The sequence below is a fragment of the Haliaeetus leucocephalus genome, unplaced genomic scaffold, assembly GCF_000737465.1.
Source record: "Haliaeetus leucocephalus isolate CR32 unplaced genomic scaffold, Haliaeetus_leucocephalus-4.0 Scaffold173, whole genome shotgun sequence".
NCBI classification, from domain to species: domain Eukaryota; kingdom Metazoa; phylum Chordata; class Aves; order Accipitriformes; family Accipitridae; genus Haliaeetus; species Haliaeetus leucocephalus.
Genome location: NW_010972609.1, coordinates 14,065,026 through 14,087,615, shown reverse-complemented (window position 1 = coordinate 14,087,615; position 22,590 = coordinate 14,065,026). Strand labels below are relative to the sequence as shown.

The 22,590-nt window shown below is 41.6% G+C and overlaps 2 protein-coding genes across 3 annotated transcripts in view; both read left to right on the top strand.

Moving 5' to 3' along the window:
• Positions 1-202: 202 nt before the first annotated feature.
• TPH1 (tryptophan hydroxylase 1) lies at positions 203-13,235 on the top strand. The gene is made up of 11 exons (XM_010563932.1): positions 203-301; positions 3,687-3,824; positions 4,834-5,017; positions 6,411-6,511; positions 7,204-7,271; positions 8,785-8,981; positions 9,416-9,551; positions 10,060-10,186; positions 11,310-11,405; positions 11,953-12,086; positions 12,382-13,235. Exons 1-11 carry the CDS (start codon positions 203-205, stop codon positions 12,554-12,556), a joined length of 1,455 nt encoding a protein of 484 aa, XP_010562234.1. The 3' UTR covers positions 12,557-13,235.
• Positions 13,236-15,370: 2,135 nt separating this feature from the next.
• Positions 15,371-22,590, top strand: part of SERGEF (secretion regulating guanine nucleotide exchange factor) — a 164,613-nt gene continuing 157,393 nt past the window's right edge. For both annotated transcript variants that reach the window (XM_010563847.1, XM_010563848.1), the window contains exons 1-7: positions 15,371-15,417; positions 17,176-17,314; positions 18,036-18,191; positions 18,534-18,628; positions 20,089-20,149; positions 21,532-21,645; positions 21,937-21,999. In XM_010563847.1, the coding sequence (XP_010562149.1) occupies positions 15,394-15,417; positions 17,176-17,314; positions 18,036-18,191; positions 18,534-18,628; positions 20,089-20,149; positions 21,532-21,645; positions 21,937-21,999 (652 nt within the window). In that variant the 5' untranslated portion in view covers positions 15,371-15,393. The remainder of the gene's footprint in view (positions 15,418-17,175; positions 17,315-18,035; positions 18,192-18,533; positions 18,629-20,088; positions 20,150-21,531; positions 21,646-21,936; positions 22,000-22,590) is intronic.

The window sequence follows — 22,590 nt, the reverse complement described above, 5'->3', positions numbered from 1 at the left end:
GGGCGCGGTTCGGGGCTGAGCGGCCCCGGGGGCAGCGCTGCAAGGGAGGGGAGGGGGCCCCGTCCCGGCTTGCGGGAAAAACGGTGCTTCTCTGAAGTTACGGCTCTGCCGCCTCGCCGGTGCGGTTGTGGGAGCGGTGGGTTTGGGGGGAAAAGGGGAGCTTTCTGGCCCCCGTTGCTTGGAGAGCGGTAGTGGCCCTGAGATGCCGCTCCTCCGGTACCGGTGGGAGCGCTCGGTGCGGCTGGGCTTGGGGTGGGAGGGAGTATGCTTCCGTTTCTGGACAGAAGGGGGGAAAAAAGTGGTAAAATTCAAATGCGAGCGGATCAAATTAAGGTAGAACCAAAGTAACTTCTGGTGCATCATCGCTTAGGAGACAAAGGGGGGGTGTGTGTGTATATCTATCTCCCGGAAAAATCCACTCCTGGATTATTTCAAGTTACAGTGGGAATATGCTCAGTATGTCAGAGAAGACCAGATAAAATCAGCACTTATGCGTTGGCTGCAGTTATTGATACTGTGCAGCTTATGAAGTCGGTAAAATTTGTTGTGAAAACAAGAACGCTGACTGTAATGGAGTGAAGTTTTACCAAAGATTGTTTTGCCGTATCCCTCGGATCTTTCGAAACCAAAAAAACCGTTCAGCACAGCTTTCAGTTTGGTGTCTGAGAACTAAATCTAAGGAAGACCTTTGGTGTGGCCAAAAAATTCCCCTGTAATGTGACATCTAGTCATGGTCACTCATAAGATATCTTCATCTTTCCCTACTAAGAAGTGTGTCAAAATGACAGTGAGGAAGTAAGCAGCTACTTAAAGAGGGAGGAGGATATAAAACACCTGTTGAGACTTTTTATCAAGTACAATTAATGGCAATCTGTATCAAATACATTTTTTGAAAAGATTTTTTGGTCTTCAATTTATGGCTTTAAAATGTAATGTCCTTTAGATGAGTATGTTTGGATAATTTTAAATCTTGGCTATCCATTAATATAAAGAACTAAAGCACAAAATATATACCCTCAAATATCTATCTTGCAAAGAATATTCCTTGGGGAGCAGAAGAAAGGGAAGGTAATTGCTATGGGCTCCAAAAGGAGCGATCTTTAACCAGAAGACGCCTAGATATCTATCTAAATAAGGGTGTTAGAGTATTCTTGTGCTTGTGTAGTTTCATTAGGACTTGAGTCAGGTTCATGGCAAATCAGTTAATGATTTGCATCATTAATAACAAGCATCAATGCAATATTAATTCCCCCCCTTACCCTCCAAAAAGCTCAAATGTGTTACCATGCAAAGGAAGAGTGTCAGATTGGATTACAGCTGAGTTACTGATACAGAATAAAATGAAAGTGAAGGTGCAGCTGTTGGAGGAGAGGAATTGTTTTTGCATTACCATTATCACTTGTTGTCTTGCACTAAAATGGTTGCTGCATTAACACAGACCTGTTTTCAGTCCATTTTTTAATCAAAAGCCAAAGATTAATGGTGGTTTAGGGTTAAAGATGTAAGTGGTGTGTGTTTGGCATTGTAGGCATCTGAATTTCTCTTCTGCAGCTTTTTCAAATTCCTAAATTAGAGGTCACTTCTAGAACTTGATGTAAGAACACACTGCATTTTGTTGTATTTTATTCATTGGTCTCTTAAACATATTAGTCTATAAATATTGACAGCTGATCCTAAACACAATGTTAGTTGAACTAGCAAAATACAAAATAAGAACATGTCTTCAAGGCATGTAGTTTGTCCTAGCTGTATACCTTATAATATTGCATGCAACTATGCCAAATCGCATGAGCTGATCTTGTCTTAAGTCAATGATCCTGAATGTGGAATCAAGCCAACATGCTGCATTTAAACTGTATATATAAAACAGCCCAACAGTTTTTGCCTTCAAAGACTGTCATCTAACTCTATTTGTAATGGAGACTTCTTTGCATCCAGCTTCTTCTACAGCAGTATTGTCTGAATAGGATTTGGCTCACACCAATGGTGATCTCCGCACTTGAGAAAACAGCCAATAATCTATATGTAACTGTGGAGTTATTAGCTTTTTCTTCTCTGCTTGGAGTACCCTTGCTCAGTGCCTGTTCCTGGCTTTTGTGATCCTGATCTGACACTCACTGAAGTAAGCTGTGAAGCCTGCAAGCTGCTCAGCAGAACCTGGATTGGGCCCTGTCACCCACTTTCAGCAAAGAATTTGATGTCTGGGCTCAAGCTGATGGAGATCAGTGGCTTTACTGGATCAGAAACAGTGTGATGGGCTCACACTGCTGCCTAGGCTCATCATATAGTGACAGCTTGTTAGAGGTGGGGACCCAGTCAGAAATCCAGACACTTCCATTAGCATCAGTGGGCTTGGAGCAAGACCTCTTCCATGGGATACCACCTCGGCACCCCAAAGAGCTCACATCCAGTACCTGCTTGAAACGTTTCTTAGAGCAGCACAAAACATGTGCCTTGTTGTAAAATACTCAATTTAAAATGAAACTAATTTCATTATTTTGTTAGGCAGATTACCTTCTTGATCTGAAAGGTAAATGGGAACATTTTGATAGCAGATAGGTAAAATCTGTTTTTTATTTTTAAACTTATCTATTATAGATAGAAATACTTAGCTGTTCAGCATTATCCATTTTAAAGAAGTTAAAGCTGGAGAGACTGTAGAAGGCAATCAATGGAACTGCTGCGTTTTGATTGCATTTTCATTTTTGCTCTTTCCATTCCCCAAAATGTCACCAGATAGTCATATCTTTAAAAGCTGTGTCAGATCAAAAAATAATTCCAAATAGCAATAATGTGCCTTCATTGTTCCTCTCCTCTTTCTCACTGGTTCCTTCAGAAACCTCACCTTTTGTGTTTCTTTTTGCAAGATTTGAAGATGTATGAGACACAGCCTCTGCTTTTAAGCCTTGTATTTCTTCTTTACTTTGCATTTTCCTCATTCTTAATTGGTCTGATATTATCTCTATTTATGGCCTGGCTACATGTAGCTAAGAATATGGTATGTGATACCCCCCAATTTCAACGTAGTCAGGAGTGTGATCACTAGTAAGGCACAAAACTGCGTGGTCCTACAGTGTTGATTGTCTGAAAATTTTTTTAGTGTGTGATTTGGGTGATTATGATAGGGGTTTGGCCTGTGAACTGGGGGACCTGACAGATGGAATAGCTTTGCTGGGGTTGATCAGAGTGGGACTGTCTCTATAGTCAACAGATTCTGGTCAGTGTAACATTTTAACTCCTTTCTCTCTAACAGCAGTGCTTTACAGTTATGTAGTGAGAGAAAGGCAATGATTTTTCAGTTCTGATTGGCTAAATCCTGATCCATCTTTTCCTACCTATATCCAGTGGGTTTTGGATTCTTCCCTTTACCAATGTTCATTGAATTTGCTAACAAGTATTTTGTTCAACTTACTATTTCTGCTAATGTCTTTTAGCTCCCCCCCTCCGAAATACTAATGCTAATTATAAACTATGCTTTGAAAACATTTTCTGCATCCTAGAGAATGACTAAAGATGTCTGTAAAATGATTCTAACTGAAAAAATGAAATCTCAGTATTTCATCCTCAGCTCTCACAGATTCTATGTGTGCTTAACTTTATGCCTGTTATTATGTAATGATTTAATTGGCAACTTTCCTTTTAAGGTTGATCAGTCAAAAAAAATTCTTTTGTTTGTTTGCATTTAGTTAAATAAGTCAAATTACATGATGATTGAAGATAATAAAGAGAATGAACACCATGCATCTGAAAGAGGAAGAACAGCCATCATTTTTTCCTTGAAGAATGAAGTTGGAGGACTTGTAAAAGCATTAAAACTCTTTCAGGTATGTAATAATCGCATTGCTATAGTAGCTTTGTATTTTTAAATTATAAGGATAGTTTTGGAACACACTAGAATTAATTGCATGCATTTATTAAAGATGTGATTCCTAGCCTGGCTCCCGCTTTGCACCCAAAATTACCCATGAAGGCAAATTTATGCCTCAGAAATTAGATGCTAGCTGGCTAAAAATCCTCACAAAACGTATCATCTGCACTGACTAAAGACTGAGGGAGTTTTGTCTTTTCCCCTCATGAAAAGAAGATTGGCACTCATTGTTTCTACTGCAGGTAAGAGGTGGTTCTGAAGCTCTTGCCGATGGTAGGTAGACACTTGGGGTGCTGACCCACGCTGGGTTGAGTCTGGTGCCCTTGTCACCCTGCGTAGCCAGACTGAGAGTGACAGAGGAACTGCAATTGTATAGCTGCACTCCTTCGATTGCTGGGCAGGTATTGCGCAAGCAATTTGTGCAGTGCTGCTGTGCTCTGTCATCTCGCCCTGCATGTCTTAGCCTGGGGCTTTCTCTATGTTCCTGATACAAGACATATGATTAAATAATTCTTAAAAAAAGAGTGAAATTTACACCCTGAAAACTACTGCTTTTAAATCCCTTGCTTGCTTGTGTGATAATTATACAGTGACTTGACTGGCATTTTGGTGAATTTCCTCAGACCCAGTTGCTAATCAGCTTCCTATGGGAGGGATGAAAGAAAAAGGCCTATGAATTTAAACCTCCTGACTGTGCCTTTCTGTGCTTCCTGAATGCAAATGAAATTGAAAGAACACAGGTTGTCTTTCATTGTCTTCTGAATGGGAGGCTTTTTAAAATCAAATCATTGTCCACCCCCTCCCCCCCCCCCAAACTGCTGTGAAGAGATCCAATTAACTAAAATAGCTTTGCAAAGGTGATGAATAGTCCATGGCAGTAGAACATTCGTTTGAAAAACAAATTTTAGTTTTTAGTCAACTGGTTTTAGTCAATCTATTTGAAAACATTACTTCTTACAAAACAGGAGAAGCATGTAAATCTGGTACACATTGAGTCACGGAAGTCCAGGAGACGAAATTCTGAGTTTGAGATCTTTGTGGACTGTGACAGTAACAGGGAACAACTGAATGAGATATTTCAGGTCCTGAAATCCCACGTCAATGTTGTCTCTATGAGTCTGACAGAGCATTTCAATGTCCAAGAAGATGGTAAGTACAAAAGGCATTTCTGATAAAAATGCACTTCTCAATGTGTTGGTTTGAAATCTTTTTATGGTGTCCACATCTGCATTTGTGTAGTGTTTTCAATCAGTAGCTACCAGGTTTTTGCTTCTGTGTTGTGAATGAGTGCAGTTTGGTTGATATGAACAGGGCTGCGTTGGCTGGTGTCACCTAGGAATACAGGCTGTTTCACGCTGGTGCAAATTGCATGTCTGTTATCTGTGCTGGCATCAATGGGAGTCCCTGCACCCACGCAGGCCAAAGCAGGCTGGCATGTAGGCACAGTCTGAATGCAGGGCTTGGCTAGGGACTGTACACCATGATGACAGAGGTATAATACTAACAGATCCCAGTTCAGTTCAGACACTGGTGAAAGTGAGAGATGGATTCTGCAATTTCCTCATGTAGCTCTTGAGTTAATTTTTTTTTTTTTAACCACTTTTCATCATAACCTGTTACTTATATTAGTGTGAAAGAGTGCCTTTTAACTTTAGGATGCTTAACATCCTGTTTACCTTTGCTTCTATTTAAAGAGATGCCTAAAGTTCAGGGCAGCAGGAAGTCGGTCCCATGTATTTCTCGGCTACTGTGCTTGGCTAGGGGTAGCTAGGGGAAGGTGAGATCTGGTGTTCTCGGATAAAAATGTCTTACTTTAGCCCTAAGTAAGGGCAATTTCAATCTAAACACTCCCCCTGTCCTTCTTAAGAAAATTGAAGAGCATCAGGGCAGAAAACCAATGTATTAACTGCTCTGCCAAAAGCTTGGTTAAAAACTCTCAGAGGCTAAAAAAAAAAAAGTATTCAGTAGCAAAACTGTAATGAAGTGTCTCTCTAAGGCTGCAGGGCATCCTCTTCCTCTTCTCCCACAAACCCCTCAGCAGAGCTGGATGCTTCTGAAGTACATAACCACAGAGCAATGTTTATTTCCCATGGTCAGTAAAGCAGGATGGGAGGACTCAAACCTGTTCCCACTCTGCCCAGGGACCACAGGCAAATCACTTTGCAAACCTACTCCTTTGCACACTTCGCACTGTAGAAGATTCACAGCAGTGTGCACAAGGAGGCCTTGTCTCAGTGACAGCCTCTAGATGCTATTCTAACAGTAATAACAGTTAAGGGCCACAGAAAACTCATATTAACTGTTTCCTCCCCTGGACGCTTTGAAGCTGGCTGTACTCTGTAGGCAGGCTGTGGCAGTGACAGAGGAGGAAGTGTGAGCTGTAGGCTGGTGCCCGATAGGCAGTGGACTCCCTTGTCTTATTCATGCCGTTTTAATTTATAGATTTCGCTTGTAACCGCTATAGCCATACTTGAAAGTAGCGTTTCCTCCCTCAGCATGCTCGGCGTTATTAATAACTTTGTGGATTCCATGCATTCCCTAGACATGGACAATGTTCCCTGGTTTCCAAAGAAGATCTCAGATTTGGATAAGTGTGCAAACCGAGTGCTGATGTACGGGTCCGATTTGGATGCTGACCATCCAGTAAGTATTTTTTCCTCCCTACACCCAATCCTTAGTGAAAACATACTCTGTGGAGTTTACTTTAAAAAAATTGCAGCTTCTCCTCCTCCCTCTCCTTCCCCTCAACAGTGCCTCTGTGGGTCTGAGCACCTTCTCTTGGGTGTTTCATGTCTTTTTCCTAGTTCAGGCAAGGCCACCACTGAATTCAGCTCCTGTGCCTTTCTGCAAGGCTTACTTGTGTGAGGACTCCTGGTCTGGGCCCTGAGTGGTCGCATGCAAACTGAAAAAACAAACAAAAAACCCAACCAAACAAAAAAACTGTTGTGAGGCAGGCTTCATTTCTCTTCTTTTTTTCTTCATTACTATAATTGGACCAGACAAATGGTACTTGGGCAGTGCAAATTGGCAATTTGTTCTGTAATTTGGAATAATCAAGCAAGTAACAAAGTTTGTATAAATACTGATATGACTAAACTGAATCCTTGTCTACTGACTATATAGTTGACTGACTATATAGTTGCACGCATAAACCCGCTGATTCTTACTTTGAATTGGAGTATTTGCTTAGTTCACAGTTACTAAACATTTCAGACTACAGCTATGATGTTCCTGCCCTGCCCTCTCATTCTTACACAGCATTTAAAATCCATTTTAAATTATTTACTGCAGCCTGGAAACTCATTTAACTTTGTTTTTCTCCTTCCCCCTGCCAGGGTTTCAAAGATAATGTCTATCGCAAGAGACGAAAGTATTTTGCAGACCTGGCTATGAACTACAAACAGTAAGCTTGGCTTCTTCCAGAATATGCCTTCTGGGTGCCTTGAAATAATAGTGGAGTGGACTGGCAGGGGCTCACCTTCCCTGGGCTCAGATCTCGCTGAGACATGCTCGGCTTGAGAATTGGAGCTGGAGGGGTAAAAAGAAAGGGAGATGTAAGACAGGATTAAACTGTAGATCTAGGCCATCTTAGAGCTTCCTGGGCCTCTGATCAGTCTGGGGCCGTGGTTGCTTGGTCATTATGGCATCTGTGGCAGTGCTGATCCTCAGATGGGCAGCAACACCAGCACGGGCTTCCTGCAGCATGGTGCATTTGGACTCTGCGGTCCCTCCCTGATTCTCTGGAAATGGGTGCAATAAAGGAAGAGGGTGGACAACAACGCATGTTGCACAGCTGCCTGTGCCAGGGCATACTGGCTTGACTAGGGCAAACTGGTGTTCTTTGCGAAGGAGAGGGAGGGGAGGCAAAACCCCATATATAGCCCATTGACCACTGACTGTAAACTCTTTGGGCAAATGTTAATACTTGAATTTTCTTTCCTGGCTCAAACTAGTGCATGTGATGTGTAGATAAGAAGTTTTCTGTGGAAATAAACTTGAAGAGCTTCTGTCTTTAGAGATGTTGCTTTGGGGAGGGAGCTCTTAAAGCAGTAAGAGTTTCATAGCCCAGTGCCGTAAATTCTTTCTAAACATGATTTTCATGTTGCTGTTGCCTGCTTGAATATAGATGCCAAGTTCCTCAGCTGGAAATGACCTAGAAATGGTGGGTATCTAGAGCTCTGTTGCACTGGGTATTAATGCAACTGGTTACCGCAGCACAGAGCCAGTTATTGTTAATGTGTGGCTAGCAGAGATTACTTTGGGAAGGCATCTGCCGTGCTGGTTACCTGGCTGGCAGTGGAAGCTCAGTGTAACACTCCCATTGCTTTAGGTCACACCCTTGCTATAATCCACTTTAATCAAGACCCTGAGGGCTAAATAAGAAAGATGGACTACAATTAATATGTTCAGACAGACACTTGTCTCCTCTGCATGGAAGTATGATTTTTACCTAATGTGTACATTTAGCTTTTTCCACACAATGTGGTGTTAATTTAAGGAATTCTTTTTTTCTAAAACAAATCAACAAGGTAATGGAAAGTAATTGCAGACAGGGAAGTCCAACAGGGAAAAGGATGTGTTTTCAGCTCCTGAAGGTGCAAAGGTTATGCAGGTATTTTAAATGTTACTCTCAGCATTAGACACCTAAGAAACCCTTTGCAGAATGGAAGATTTCAGGCTCCAGTGAGGACAATGCAAAGATCCCTGTCAGTTGATTTAGGTGGAAAAGAGAGCAAGCCCTTAGACTAAAAGATTTCCAGGGTATAGACCAGATCTCACTCTGCATTTGACAGTGCCTAATGCACCCTGACCAGGTGTTACAGCTGTATAGATTTTAAATAATAATAGTAGGTAAATGAGTCATCCGTTATTAGCCATTTACCAAGGAATGTCCTTTCTTCCTCTTCTCCTTGTAGTGGTGACCCAATTCCCAAGATTGAATTCACAGAGGAGGAGATCAAGACTTGGGGGACTGTGTACCGAGAGCTTAACAAGCTTTACCCAACTCATGCCTGCAGAGAGTACCTTAAAAACTTACCCTTGCTTACCAAATACTGTGGGTACAGGGAGGACAATATCCCTCAGCTGGAAGATGTGTCCCGCTTCCTGAAAGGTAACGTGCTAGTTTTCTTACACGAAAAGGAACTAAGGTCCATTGCAAATCACGCTGCTATTTTGTAGGCACAAGAAAGCAACCTTGGTCATTTTTTGCTTGTATTCATTCTGGTCCTTTAAGAGGCTTTATACAAAGAGTGACATTTGAGGGGCAATGCTACTTCTGAAGAGACTGTTAGGATTGGCTAAAGGCATACCTAGTCGTATTGTGTTGGCTGTAGGCATGAAATTGTAGGAAATCCACTGACACAGAGGTAGGGACATTTCTGCTAAATGTTGGTTATTCTCAAGCTTAGGCCTAATTTTTTGAATTGTGCCTAATTTTCCTACGTGCTCTTGAGCCAAGGCTTTTACCCTAGTTGTAGCAGGAAAGGTAACAACATTGTGCAGTTCTATGCTAAACTAATGTACAATTTCTCTGTTCCTTTTCAGAGCGCACGGGTTTCACCATTCGCCCCGTTGCTGGATATCTGTCACCCAGAGACTTCTTGGCAGGATTAGCATTCAGAGTTTTTCACTGCACTCAATATGTTAGACACAGCTCGGACCCTCTCTATACACCAGAGCCGTGAGTCATTTAATCTTGGGGTAGAATTTGAGAGCGAGTGAGTTTTGAATCTCACTGCCCAGAGCCAAGCTACTGATAAGCTGTTCAAGAACACCAGCAAGAGAACTTATTTTTAAGGTGCTGAAGACTCAGTCTTCACGCTGAATGTAATGAAGTTTTAGCATGCTCAAGTACCACCTTCATAAGTACAGGATTTTCAAAAGTACAGCATGTTATTGGAGAGCTCTCACTGATGTCATTGTGTGCAGAGTTAGTTTAATATTCAATTGCCTCACAAATGTGGAGCTTGGATCTTAATTTTAGACAGCTTCATTTGAAAATCTGAGCTTATGTATTTATGTAGAGTTAGTATGATGTGCTCAGTTGGTTTCAGCCAGACACGATTGACACTTTTCTGTCTTTTGGATATTAAATAGTTTAACACAAGACTTTGTATCTGTTCAGTGGTGCTACTTTTTCACTCTACCACAAAGACAGATCATGAGATTTCTTTGTTTTCTTTTTCCAGTGATACCTGCCACGAGCTCCTAGGCCATGTCCCGCTTTTGGCTGAACCCAGTTTTGCTCAGTTCTCTCAGGAAATTGGTCTTGCATCACTTGGGGCATCAGATGAGGCTGTCCAAAAACTGGCAACAGTGAGTGTTTGAGTCCCTGGTGATCCCATTGAAAGCTTACTAGGCTGATCCCACTCCATTGAATAAATTTGGAAAATCATGTCAAAATTAGCCACGCCAGCTGCTAGACCTATGTGTTTCACTGGTCCTTGGCTTTTAGAGCATATAACAATTTTCCATGCTAGGAAAAAAGATATATTTTAGGGTTGATATGGTTGGTATTTTTTTTCACTTGGCTGTCAAGTAAGGGTGCAACTTCTGGTGGTAGATCTCTTCTTCCAGATGGAAATTCTATGGTCTGTTTCTTCCAGACAAAATCTTCTTACTTCTGGGAACATGATTCAATGATTTTAAGAGTAATCCATTTCTTTAATGTGTAGAATGAATTGAAATGATACGGTGTTTTCACTGAGTGTGGTGAGCACTAGCATTTAGATACTTTTCAGCCAAGAAATTCACATAATATAAATTAATCTTATTTCCTGGATATCAGTTTCTGGATGCTTTGGCAAAAATATTTGAAGATTAAAATTAAATTTAGATGAAAAATAATTGATGCCAGTTATGAAATAACTGGTTTGCTGATTTAATTTTTTTTTTCCTGCACCTGGTGTAGCTAGTGGTAAATTTTCTACTACCTTCAGTGGGAGCAGAACTAAGCCATCTGTGAAAATAGCATTCTTCCCCTATACCTGCAGAAATCCTGAAATCCAGCAAACTAAACATCTTTAATTTTACAAGCCACTAAGCAAATGAGAAACAAACTGGAAACAAAGTGGGCTGATGTTTTCACTCACTCACAGAGCTCCTCCCTATCCAGTTTCTTTTAAGCTGAAGCTGTCCTGTTGTGACAATATTTCTCAAAACAGATTTACCTCTCAATGTTCCTACTGACATTAACAGCTTCTAGCCTAGCTGGGTAATCTATAATATCAATCTTTCTTATGAGAAACATGCCATCCTGTGGTTTTTCACCCTTCCTTTCTGGCTTCCATCCTCTTTAAATATCTGAGAAGGATAACCAAGAGATGACTGTCTGATATTTGCAACTGTTTGACACTACTACAAACAGAAATGCCCCCATTTAGTTCACTACAGCATCTTTGCTGAATGCTGAATTATTTTACGCCCTTCTCTGTTTCAGTGTTACTTCTTCACTGTAGAGTTTGGCTTGTGCAAGCAAGAGGGACAGCTACGAGTTTATGGGGCTGGCTTGCTCTCTTCGATTAGTGAGCTCAAGGTAAGATGTCTACTGCTTATTTGTATCTTTTCTTTGTTTGTATGTGATTATTGTCACTGTTCTGCCCTGTTTTTTAAGAAGTATAATTTCTTTTGAAAACTCCTAGATACCTACTAGACTTCAAGCAAATTCACTGTGGGAATAATTACTGGACAGTCTGCTTTTGGATATATGCTGAGCAGCTCCCATGTCTTTCACAGGAAGCATTAGATGACTGGTATTTCTTAACATTAGGTTCCAAGTAACTATTTTCAGAATAAAGCTCTGCTGGTTTAACCAGATTCTGAAAATATTGCTCTTGTTTACACATGAGCCTTGCGTCTGAGGAATCTCTTTTTTGACCCAAATTGGCAGAATATGACTGTTCAGTTATTCTGTTTGTTAAGCTTTAACCACTGTTCATCTGCAGATAAAAATTTTAAGAAGCAATGCACTAAATATGGCCTCACTTAATCTTTTTTTATTCACTCTACCTCATGCCATCTTCCTCATGGATTCTTTGGGTGGTGATGTTCTTCTGACGCATGATAACACATTATGTTACCAGCACTCACTCTCTGGCAGTGCCAAAGTCAAGCCTTTTGATCCAAAGGTCACCTGCAAGCAAGAATGCCTCATTACAACTTTCCAGGAGGTTTACTTTGTTTCTGAAAGTTTTGAAGAAGCAAAGGAAAAGATGAGGTACAGATTTTTGTCCCTGTTTTATAAAAGCAGGTTTGATTTCATGCATCTCTCAGTAGCAGCACCAAACCCTTTCATTCTTATCACAGTTTTATAATTAACTTTCATGGGGTTAGAAAACTGAGATTAGTATTTGCTTGGTCTTCCATGCACTGGGTGGGAAAGGTGATAAACTATATAACAATTACAACCATTTTAAAGAAAGTAATTTGGCAAAATGGTTATTGATACTGACTGCATACAGAGGATGCATTTGTGTTTTGTTTATAACTAACTCTCTTTTTTACTTGAATAGAGAGTTTGCAAAAACCATCAAGCGCCCATTTGGTGTGAAGTACAATCCATATACTCAAAGTGTGCAGATCCTGAAAGACACGAAGAGCATTGCCAGTGTGGTGAATGAGCTACGTCATGAGCTGGACATTGTCAGCGATGCCCTCAGCAAGATGGGGAAGCAGCTGGAATTTTAACATCCCTGTCAGCAGTGTGGTGCACTTGGCCAGTCTTTTCTTTTCCCTACTGATTTCTTTCTAGGCATGTAATGTGTTGTATGCAGAACTCTCTCCTTTACAAATGGAAGAGTGAATGGCCCATAAGGATAATAACTTTATCTTGTTTCTCTGTGTGAAGTCCCCTGCAGAATGTATTCCTCCATCCCCCTTGGATAAAAAAGGCCTGGAGTTGCCTTTGAGAAGCTGGTGGGGCAATAGAGAAATTGCTAGACTGTGGATCAGGGCTGGGATCAGATGCTGCAGAAGGTGGCTTATGAGGCAATAATGGAATAATTCACCACAGGGAAATGTCTGTTTCTGACTCTAGTAGTCTATGCTACTGATTTTATAGCATTGCACACTTCATAGTGTAGAAGCTATAGTAATCAGTGCTTCTAAGTCTGTGCTACCAAGTTTAAAAATTGAATGATTACAACATAGGCATCAGGACATAAATAGCTGGAGGTTCACCATGATGAAATTGAGGGGTCAAATCTTGCTTTTAGAGGGATCATTCTTGCCCCAAAGAATTGCAAATGTGCTGTTTGACATGCTTTTAGTATAATGCAGAGATGTTGCATGAAATCCTAATTCTGTTTATTTTAAGAGATTTGCTGTCAGCTCAGAGGCAGGGTTTTTGTTGCTGTCCTTGATATTGCACCTGAGGGAAGACCTTTCCTTACAGAAATACCATTTGCCTTTTTCCTGATTGAATTAATTTAGCAAAAAATATAGCAAGCCATCAGGTACTGACTTAGCACAAAGCCTAAAACCATTTCCAAATTACAATTTAATATTCAAAAGAGTTTCATTGGTTCTAAAATAGCACAAAAGTTTAAAATAACAGCCAAAGTTCATAGTCTAGTCCGCTTTTTGTAAGAATAAGTATTCTATTGATTGCTCGGTCACTTTACTGACCTGCATAAGCTGCACAAAGATAGATTTCGTTTCTTCTTTTCTAGGCCTGAACACCTTCATTCCCTATCAAGCAAATGATAACTGAAGGCCCAAGCATTTCATAGGAATTCTGTGGCTATGAATGCAACAAACTACCTTGTAGTGTAAAGTATATCTAATTCCAAGGAGCACTTTACAAATGTTTGGAAGCAGTGTCCTGCTGAACTGTCTGTATTGCATAGTAGCAAACTGCACCGTTTTCAGGGCTTCATAGTTTCAAGCATCCTGCATAGCTGTACAAAGCTGTGCTGGCTGCTTTTTCTGCCAACCCTGCTAATGAAATGAGTATGTGTACAGAATATAATACATTTGAATGGAAGATCTGTGATGTGCAGAGTGTATTTAATAGCACCCTAGGCACTGATTCTTCATAGGCAGAGCTTGTTAAGAAATCCAGAATTTGCAGCTGTGAAGGTTGCTGGAAAAATGGTCTGAAATCTTAAATACACTGGAGATGCTAGTCCAGGATTTTGAGAACTTGAAAGGACTTCCATGAACCTCTCTGCCTGAAAATCAGTTTGAATTTCATATACTTTCTAGCAGGCCACATCTGTTCCATAAGCAATCACTGGCCTAACCTTTCCTAGTATGTTCACTGTTTAAATCAAGTCTAGATAATTTTTTCTATGACTATAACCCACTATAACTTTTTTTTCTTAAAGAACATTTAAGACCTAGAAATATGTTCTACAACATTTATGGCTTACATTACACTTTATAATAGATTTTAGGAGCTTGGTCCTTCTAAATAAGAAACCTTCTTATGAGTGAGTAGTAAGGGAGGATCTATTTTGTAGTATTCTGTGGTAACAGTTAATATTCAGCTGCATTTTTAAAAATGTTGGTGTTGTGTTGTTGAAATATAGATAGATGTGTTAATTCAACTCTTTGTTTGAACTATGTATACATTCCAAGTAGGAAACTTTATACTTGATAAATCAGCACCTAATTTTGAATATTTTGGAAAAACAGCAATTGTATTTTTATTTGCACTTGTGTAGCAAAAAATTAAGTAAACTGCTAAAAGTAATACAGAGCAGATGCATTTCCATGGCATTAGCAACACATATGTTTGGCTTCACACATCCAAACCTTCTGGCTATGTAGAACAGTAATAATTTAAATATTTTAAACTATCGTGGAGGCTTTAAATGTCAATAAAAAATGACTTGTTGGTAATTATTAGAAGCAAAAACCCCTTTACTTCAGCACTGTAGCAATAAACACGAAGTACTCACTTCTGACCAAGGGTTTGTATGTTTTGTGCTGTGGTTCAGGTATTCCACGTGTGTGATTTAATTCCATTCAGAACCGCATATATTTACCTGAGGAGTGACTTGTTTTCCCCTCATTTTTTAAAGGCTTCGTCTTTTTTCCCTGTGGGAACGGGTGAGTGTCGAGGAGGCGTTCCACAGGCCCTGACCCCGGCGGGTGCGCCTCCCGCCATCCGTGGGGCTCTGTCAGCGCCGGCAGGACCGGGCGCTTGGGCTTTTGGGGAGTTTTTCGTGAAAGCGGCAGCCAGAGCTGGAGCTTGCCGGTGGAGTACAGGTAACTGGGGGCCGGGGGAGGCCATTAGGACCGGCAGCTCTTCGCCACAGCGGCCCCCCCAGACGCTCCCGAGGGCTTTCAGCGGGTCAACCGGGGCTCCGCGCCCTTCCCGCCCCTGACAGGACGGACCTCCTCAGCGAAGGCCGACGTTCGCCCAAGGGCCGCCCTAGGCTCATAGCCGCGCTCCCCACAGACCCCCCCCCGGGGCGCGGCGTCTCGGGGTGAGGCGGGGCCCCGCCGCAGCCCGGCCCCGCCCCGCCTCTTCCTCCCCGGCCTGCGGCGCGGCGGGAAGGGCTAGGGGCCGCTGTGCCATGGAGCCCGTGCTCTTCGCGTGGGTGAGTGGGCACGGCGCGGTGAGGGAGACCGGGGGGAGCTGGGGCCTCCTTCTGCTCCGCCGCCGCGAGATGGCGGCGCGGCCCCCTCAGGGGGCGACGGGCGGGACGCGGAGCCCGGCTGCTCGGGGGGGCCGGGGCCGCGTGCGCTGCCGGCGGCCCTCGCCTCGCTTCCCTGGGGAAGGGCGGGCCAGGGTTCCCCCCCCTCCCCGAAAAAATAAAAATGCTGTGGTAAAGTTGTGGTGAGTCGCCCTCGTCGCAGTTCATCGGCTCTTTGCCGCTTCGCGCGGAAGCCGGGAAGCTGACGGCTCGTAGCCCCGCGGCTTCCTCCCGCCCAGGGGGGTCCCGCCGGGGCTGAGCGGTGCCTTGGCCTGGGCCCCACGGGGCCGGGGCGTTGCTCACCTGCTGCCGCCACCCAGGCGTGGGGGGCGGGTGGAAGCGCGTTTCGCTTTGAGTGCGTAGCCTGGGGTGAAATCCTGAGCTCCTCCGAAGAAATAAGACTTTTTTTTTTTTGTGGTTCATCAGAACCGTGATTTTACCTGATGAGCAAAGAAGGTCCAAGAGCCACTAAGTGGGTATTTCTTTTCCTTGTTAGCTCGTTTTGCTCTGCGGTGGTCATGTTTGGCAATAACCCAGCAGCCTTGGAAGGGTAAATGAAGATAGGTATGTTAGCGCAGGGGTAGACACGTGTGGCTCTTGGTTCTTCAGGCACCTGTTTTCTTTCTGCACCTTATCTCAGCTTGCCTGGTTTTGAAGACTTGAAGATTCATTGCAAGTTACAGGCTAAAATGAGAGCTTGTGACACGCCTTCTAAAAAGAATTACATCTGTTAAGTAGTAGCACGCTCTAAAACTGTCTGCCACTAGTAGTGACTGTGAGACAACAACTTGATCTGCCTGTCCAGCTCAGATCCTGACATCTCATCTACCTGTTAACTATGGGCTAAGGCGAGCAGCCTGCTGCTTTTGTCTAAAATGTCGTTGTTTCTGTAGGTACAAAGTGTTACTAAATGCACTGGTTGCTGCATCTTGGGGTAGGGGGAGCAAATGGAGAGCAGATAGGCAGGAGGAGCATGGGTGAGGTAGGGCAAGTCTGCCCTGGGGATCACCAGCTGGGAGCAATGTGGGTGTTGAGTGTTGCTGTTACTGCAGTGTGTGGGCCAGGAAAGTGACTGAATCCACCTTTGTGAATGAAGGTTGCAGTCCAAACTGTTGGATGCTTAATAGAGCTTAAATTGGCTAAGAAATTCCCTGACATGTTACTGTGTTGTCAGTGGTTGCTTTCTATGATCGGTTTAGTGGCTATAGTTTTGTACTTACAAATTCATGATTGGTATGTTTTAATTTTGACCACTTTAAGTTAAAAGGCTTAGTTAACGAGGAATAAGTGTTTCTGCTTTACTTGTTTAGGTTCCAGAACAAGGTAGCATGTTTTTCCGATCTTGTGTTGGAGGTGGACTGCCAGAAAGCATTGGCATGAATGAGATCTTAGTGAGAGTGGGAATCATTGGTGTTAAAATTAAACAGGTGGTAATCATCCTGATAATAAGGCTTTCCTCCTTAGTAACTGTTAGCCTGCAGTTAAAGTTTTATCAAGATATATTCCAGTATGTTTCTTAAAATACTGGGGTTGCAAGGGCAGCCTTCATGACAGCATGTGACATGTCCCCGTTAAACTTGTTTGCTCTTAGGAGTGGATGTGTATCATCTTTTTTGTTAACTGTTTTAAAAAAATGTGTTATTTTTCTGTGTGTATTTGAAGGGTGCAAACAGCTATGGACAGCTTGGTCTTGGTCATAAAGAGGATGTGCTGGTACCTCAGTCACTGAAAGATGTTTCCTGCAAATGTCAAGACATTAAAAGCATTACTGGAGGAGGGGGACATTCTGCAGTTATCACTGGTAAAAACGTTGCACTTGCAAGGAGTGTATGACTTCTAAACATTTTTTTGTTGTTGTTTTCCCTGTTGATTTGGTGCTGCCACCTATCTGCAGCTTCTGTTTCTGAGCAAGTACAATTCTTAGTTGCAAAACAGGTTCCTTCTGTGCCAATTAACTCAGTTTTTTGGGGAAATTGGGGAAATTCCTGTTTTGCTTATCTTGTGTGGTTACTTTATGGCTATGTGAGGACTGTTTCTTAACTTGTTTCATATAACAGCTTTTCATACAAAGCAGCCAATTTTTCTTTATTGAGGATGGGAGTGGGTGGGAGGGAGGAGTCAAGCTGGAGGTTATTCAATCTTGAGAAGTTTTAAGGTAAGGAGCAGAAGATAGCATCTGGTCTTTGAAAGGTTCTGCTGTGTGCCACGGATAATTATGGGAAAGAAGGAATACAGACAGATGTGAATGTGATAAAAAAACTTCATCTGCATCTTAGTGAGAGGTGCCTGTCTTACTGTATGGATTGTCTCCCTTGACAAATGCAACTCTCCATAACTGTACTTATTCAGAGATGTTTCTGATGCATCAGAAATAACTGTTTATCTTTCTTTTTAGCTTGATTGCAGTGCCTAAAATGACACAAAATCACTGTCCTTATTTGTCACAGGATCTCAGGGATGTATACTTGTCTTTTTAGTTGGTGAAATGGAACATGATTTTTTTGTTTTGTTTTTCCTTCCAGGTGCAGGAGAACTCTTTGTATGTGGCCACAACAAAGATGGGCAGTTGGGATTGAATCATACAGAGGATGTACTGCGTTTTACTTTGTGCACTGTCCTGTCTGGCTTTTGTGTAAAACAAGTTGCCTGTGGCTGGGATTTTACAATCATATTAGTAGGTAAATGTATCTCTCTTAAGAGCTGAAGAAATATCCTGATGTAGAGAACACGGTGAAAGTTCCACATTGCTGTTGCTTGTGTGATGCACCAGCACTCACAGGTTTTAAGCTACTTGCCTTGCAAACTAAATTGCTCCATGTTCCTTGTATCCCAGTGAACTTCAGACCTTCACTGAACATGGTGTGTAAGACCAGAAGCCTATGGCCTCAGGGGCTTTGGAATGGGATGTGTTAGGTCCTTTTTTGAGCTACTTGTCTGTGATATTTTGCTTGTTAGAATGTTACAGTGCTTTGCTTTTGCTCATGGATTTACTGATTGGGCTCTAACACTTTATTTTGCAGGATCTGGCCTAGTTCTATCCTGTGGGTCTAACTCTTTTGGACAATTAGGAGTTCCTCAAGTTTCAGGTCCGTGCTTGATTCCACAAAAGATTGAGGTAAAGATTTAAAAGGAATTGTGCTTTAGAGCTCTGTACTTTATATTGCTTCCAACAACTTACAAAGGTTGTTTGACTTCAGTGGGCTTTAAGCCAGACTCATCTATAGACCCTGTTACAGTAAACAAAGTAAAGGACCAAAGATGGTCATTGACCCAGAGATGAGAAGCTAAGGCTGCTTTTCGTGTATGAAGAAGGTGCCCGCTTCTAACAGAAAGTCATCTATTTCACTAGGTATTATAACATATTGTATTTTAAATAGTGTTACATCTGTAAGAAGAATAATAAATTTGCTGAGTACTCAGAAGTGGAGAAGTGCCAGAATTGAAGTACCTTGTGCAAACTTGTCTTGGTTTAACCCCAGCCAGCAACTAAGCACCACCCAGCCGCTCGCTCCCCCCCCGCCCCGCAATGGGATGGGGGAGAAAATCGGTGAAAGAAGTAAAACTCGTGGGTTGGGATAAGAATGGTTTAATAGAACAGAAAAGAAGAAACTAATAATGATAACACTAATAAAATGACAACAGTAATAATAAAAGGATTGGAATGTACAAATGATGCGCAGTGCAATTGCTCACCCCCCGCCGATCGATACCCAGTTAGTCCCTGAGCTGCGATCCCCCACCCTCACTCCCCCCAGTTTATAATACTGGATGTGATGTCATATGGTATGGAATACCCTGTTGGCCAGTTTGGGTCAGGTGCCCTGGCTGTGTCCTGTGCCAACTTCTTGTGCCCCTCCAGCTTTCTTGCTGGCTGGGCTTGAGAAGCTGAAAAATCCTTGACTTTAGTCTAAACACTACTGAGCAACAACTGCAAACATCAGTGTTATCAACATTCTTCTCATACTGAACTCAAACCATAGCACTGTACCAGCTACTAGGAAGACAATTAACTCTATCCCAGCTGAAACCAGGACAAAACTTAACTCACTAATTTTATGCATGCATGACTTGGTGATATAGTTGTCTTTGGATGATCATATTGGGCAACCTTCAGTGGTATAGGTGGTACTATCAGCAGTATTGTTTGTGACTGCAGAACTTGGTAAGACTGAACAGCTTGATGGAAATTGTTACTGCTTGTTGCTGGTATTTGCTGTGGAGGTTTTGGTGTAATTCTTGAGGAACACTGAGTTAAAATTAAGAAATAAACATATTTGTATCACCAAGGTTCCTTCTTTCATGTGAGGATTTTGACTGTGGCTTTTTATTTATTGCCACAAAGCTGTACATCCAGTTGCTTTGCTTGATTTTTTTTTTAAGGTGTTTCCACTAATTTTTGTTGGCCAAAATTTACTTCCTTTATGATACAAAATGTTGGTATGCATTGTGACATGCAGGCTGGAATTGTGAGAACTATTTTCATAGTGTTCTACATCTGTCTGTTTGGTGTATTTTGCTTTCAGAGGCACTAAATGCAAAAAGCAACTAAAATATATTTTTCTTTTATTTGAGTAGTCTCTCAAAGAGAAGGTGGTCGATGTTGCTGCAGGACTGAGACATGCCCTTGCTGCTACAGGTAAATATGTCATAATTTTAATATCATTTCAGTAACAAATGAAATGGAGTTTTAATAGCTTGGAGGGGGAGAGAGAGGGAAAGAAGATGAAATTTATTTTAGGTTCTGTTTATTTTAAATATCACAGGGAAAATACTCCTGTAAGTCTTATACTAAGATTTTGGTAAAAATTAACATGAATAATAAATATGCTAGAAACATCTTGCTGGAAACTGGTGGTGAAGAACTGTTCTCCAAGAACTCTGAGTTTATTAACAAGTTAATTTTCTGATGGGTGGAAAACTTACTGATTTCTCCTATTCTGAAACAAAACATAAAAGTAGCCTTTTTGTGGAAAAAATATTCCTGGTCAATCATAATATCTTCTTAGGATTTTGAATTTGTTATAATATGCAAAGTAACAGATTTAGGTTTGTATAAGATGTTTCAAAATGGAACTGCACATGACATGTGGCTTTTTTAATGATGTAATTGAAATTGACACCTGGAAAAATCACAAGAATGAAACGTTTCTTTTATTGAGGGAGGAGGGAAAGGATATAATTGGAGTTGATTTCACTCACACACCTTCAAAAACCTGGTCCTCTGACTCTTTTCTCCCACTGTCTGCTGTGCGTATACTTGGGAGGGTCATAACGTCTAAATATTTCTCCTGCTGCTCTTAGAGACTTTGAGTTTGTTCATGGACTAACTGTAAACCTTCCAAGTGGCATGGTTGTATTAAAATTGAGGAACAACAAACTAGATGTGCTCTTTTATTTGGTTTAGTTTTGCATGAACTTTAGTATGGATTCCAGGTAGTGGAGTCTAGCTGAAGATGCAAAGGAGATGCTTGGAAGAAGAGTGGGATCTCTGGTGCTTGTAAGAATACTGGGAATTAAACTTCCCTGAGCTCTGCATTCGGTGAACATCTTGTTTCAGAGCTAGGTCAAGTCTTTGAAAGGTCCTGAGGAGAAGACAAATGACTTCACTCCCTCAGTGTGCGCTGGACTGCACAAACAAATTAGCATGAAGAGAAGGAAAGGGCAGAGAAAGTGCAATGAACTTATAGTAATAAGTAAATTGTATCCCTTCTGGAGGTGCTACAGCTATGGGACTTCTGTTACTAAGTCCTCAATAATGTCCTAATATAGGCCTCAGAGCTGATACAGGTTGCTTAGTATCTTCTTAGTTTTCTTATCTGTATAATTAGACTACAACTGTTTGTTGCTTGATGACTTCACCAGGATTATCCATATGTTTCTGGCATAAAGATCTTTTAAAGTGTAATGTGAATCAGTGAAAATGAAGTGAATGTACCTTTAAAACTAATTAATGAGTTAAGTGATTTTGTTGTTGGTTGATGTATGTTAATCTCTTCTATTTGTGTTTACTCTGGAAAGAGAGTGGTTTGGTGCTTCAGTGGGGAACTGGCATGGCGTCTTGGGCAAAGCGTGCAAACCAAGGAAAAACCCTTCCCCTGTTCCTGACAGCAAAAGAACCCTGTGAAGTAACAGGTAATCCAGGAATCTGATTCCGTTGTAAAGGTGGATAGAGCAGAAATATAATTTGGAGTGATATGTAGCATCCTTTTATTATAAAGCCACTTGGTATTATAAACATGTAGTGCAGTATCTGAAGGATAGAATGAGCGTACAAGGTCATAATCTATGGGAGAAGAAGATAGTCTTGCAACGTCTATGGCCCAAAAGCAGAGGGTTTTACAAAATTTATCATCATCCTGTTATGCTTGTATGCATATTTATGCATGAAATTATACAAATTTTATGAGACTAATTTTTCTCTAGGCCTGGAAGATGTAAAGGTGAAGACAGTTGCTGCAAGCTCCTATCATTCAGTGTCACTCACAGGTAGGCCTTAGGTACAAAAGTGAAATTCCTTGTCTCAGCCTATAAAGGTTTTTGTGCTTTGGAGACATTTGTCAATCGTGGTTAGACTGGTAAAATTTGATCTGGCCTAGTTAGTGCTGGTTAATTGTTTTGTAATAGTTTTAGATTCTGAGAACTTTCTAAGAGCTGCATTCAGGTTTTGAATTTTCTGAATTAAGTGTGTTTTTTCTTGGGGTCAGGTGTGACAGCCATTATGAGTAAGTAAGGGTCTGGGCTTTTTAATGGTTAGACACTCTGAAAGGATTTGTGGAAGCACATGGTTGGGTAAGTCTCTGGACCTGCAGGATGATGCCCCATTGGGTAACTCTGGATGGTTGGGTGCTGGAACCAGTGGCTATCCTGCTTCTGCTATGTGAGCTAATGCCTCTGCATGGGACTGTGCTGTGCAGGGATGTGCAATGGTCTGGAGTATCTTAGGTGGCTCTAATATAACAGTGTGCAGATCTGTGTGAGGTAACATAAGAGCACAAGGCTTATTTAAAGCAGTAGGAAGTTGCTTTAATCACTTAGGCACTTCCATAATGTCTGCCATTTGTTCTTTGATCTTCAGGC

Excerpts from the sequence above, each read along its gene's own strand:
- TPH1 (XM_010563932.1), top strand. The coding sequence starts at position 203 with ATGCCGCTCCTCCGGTACCGGTGGGAGCGCTCGGTGCGGCTGGGCTTG. Across the intron at positions 6,512-7,203 it reads ATTTGGATGCTGACCATCCA|GGTTTCAAAGATAATGTCTA; the intron begins GTAAGTATTTTT and ends TCCCCCTGCCAG. Across the intron at positions 7,272-8,784 it reads CTGGCTATGAACTACAAACA|TGGTGACCCAATTCCCAAGA; the intron begins GTAAGCTTGGCT and ends TTCTCCTTGTAG.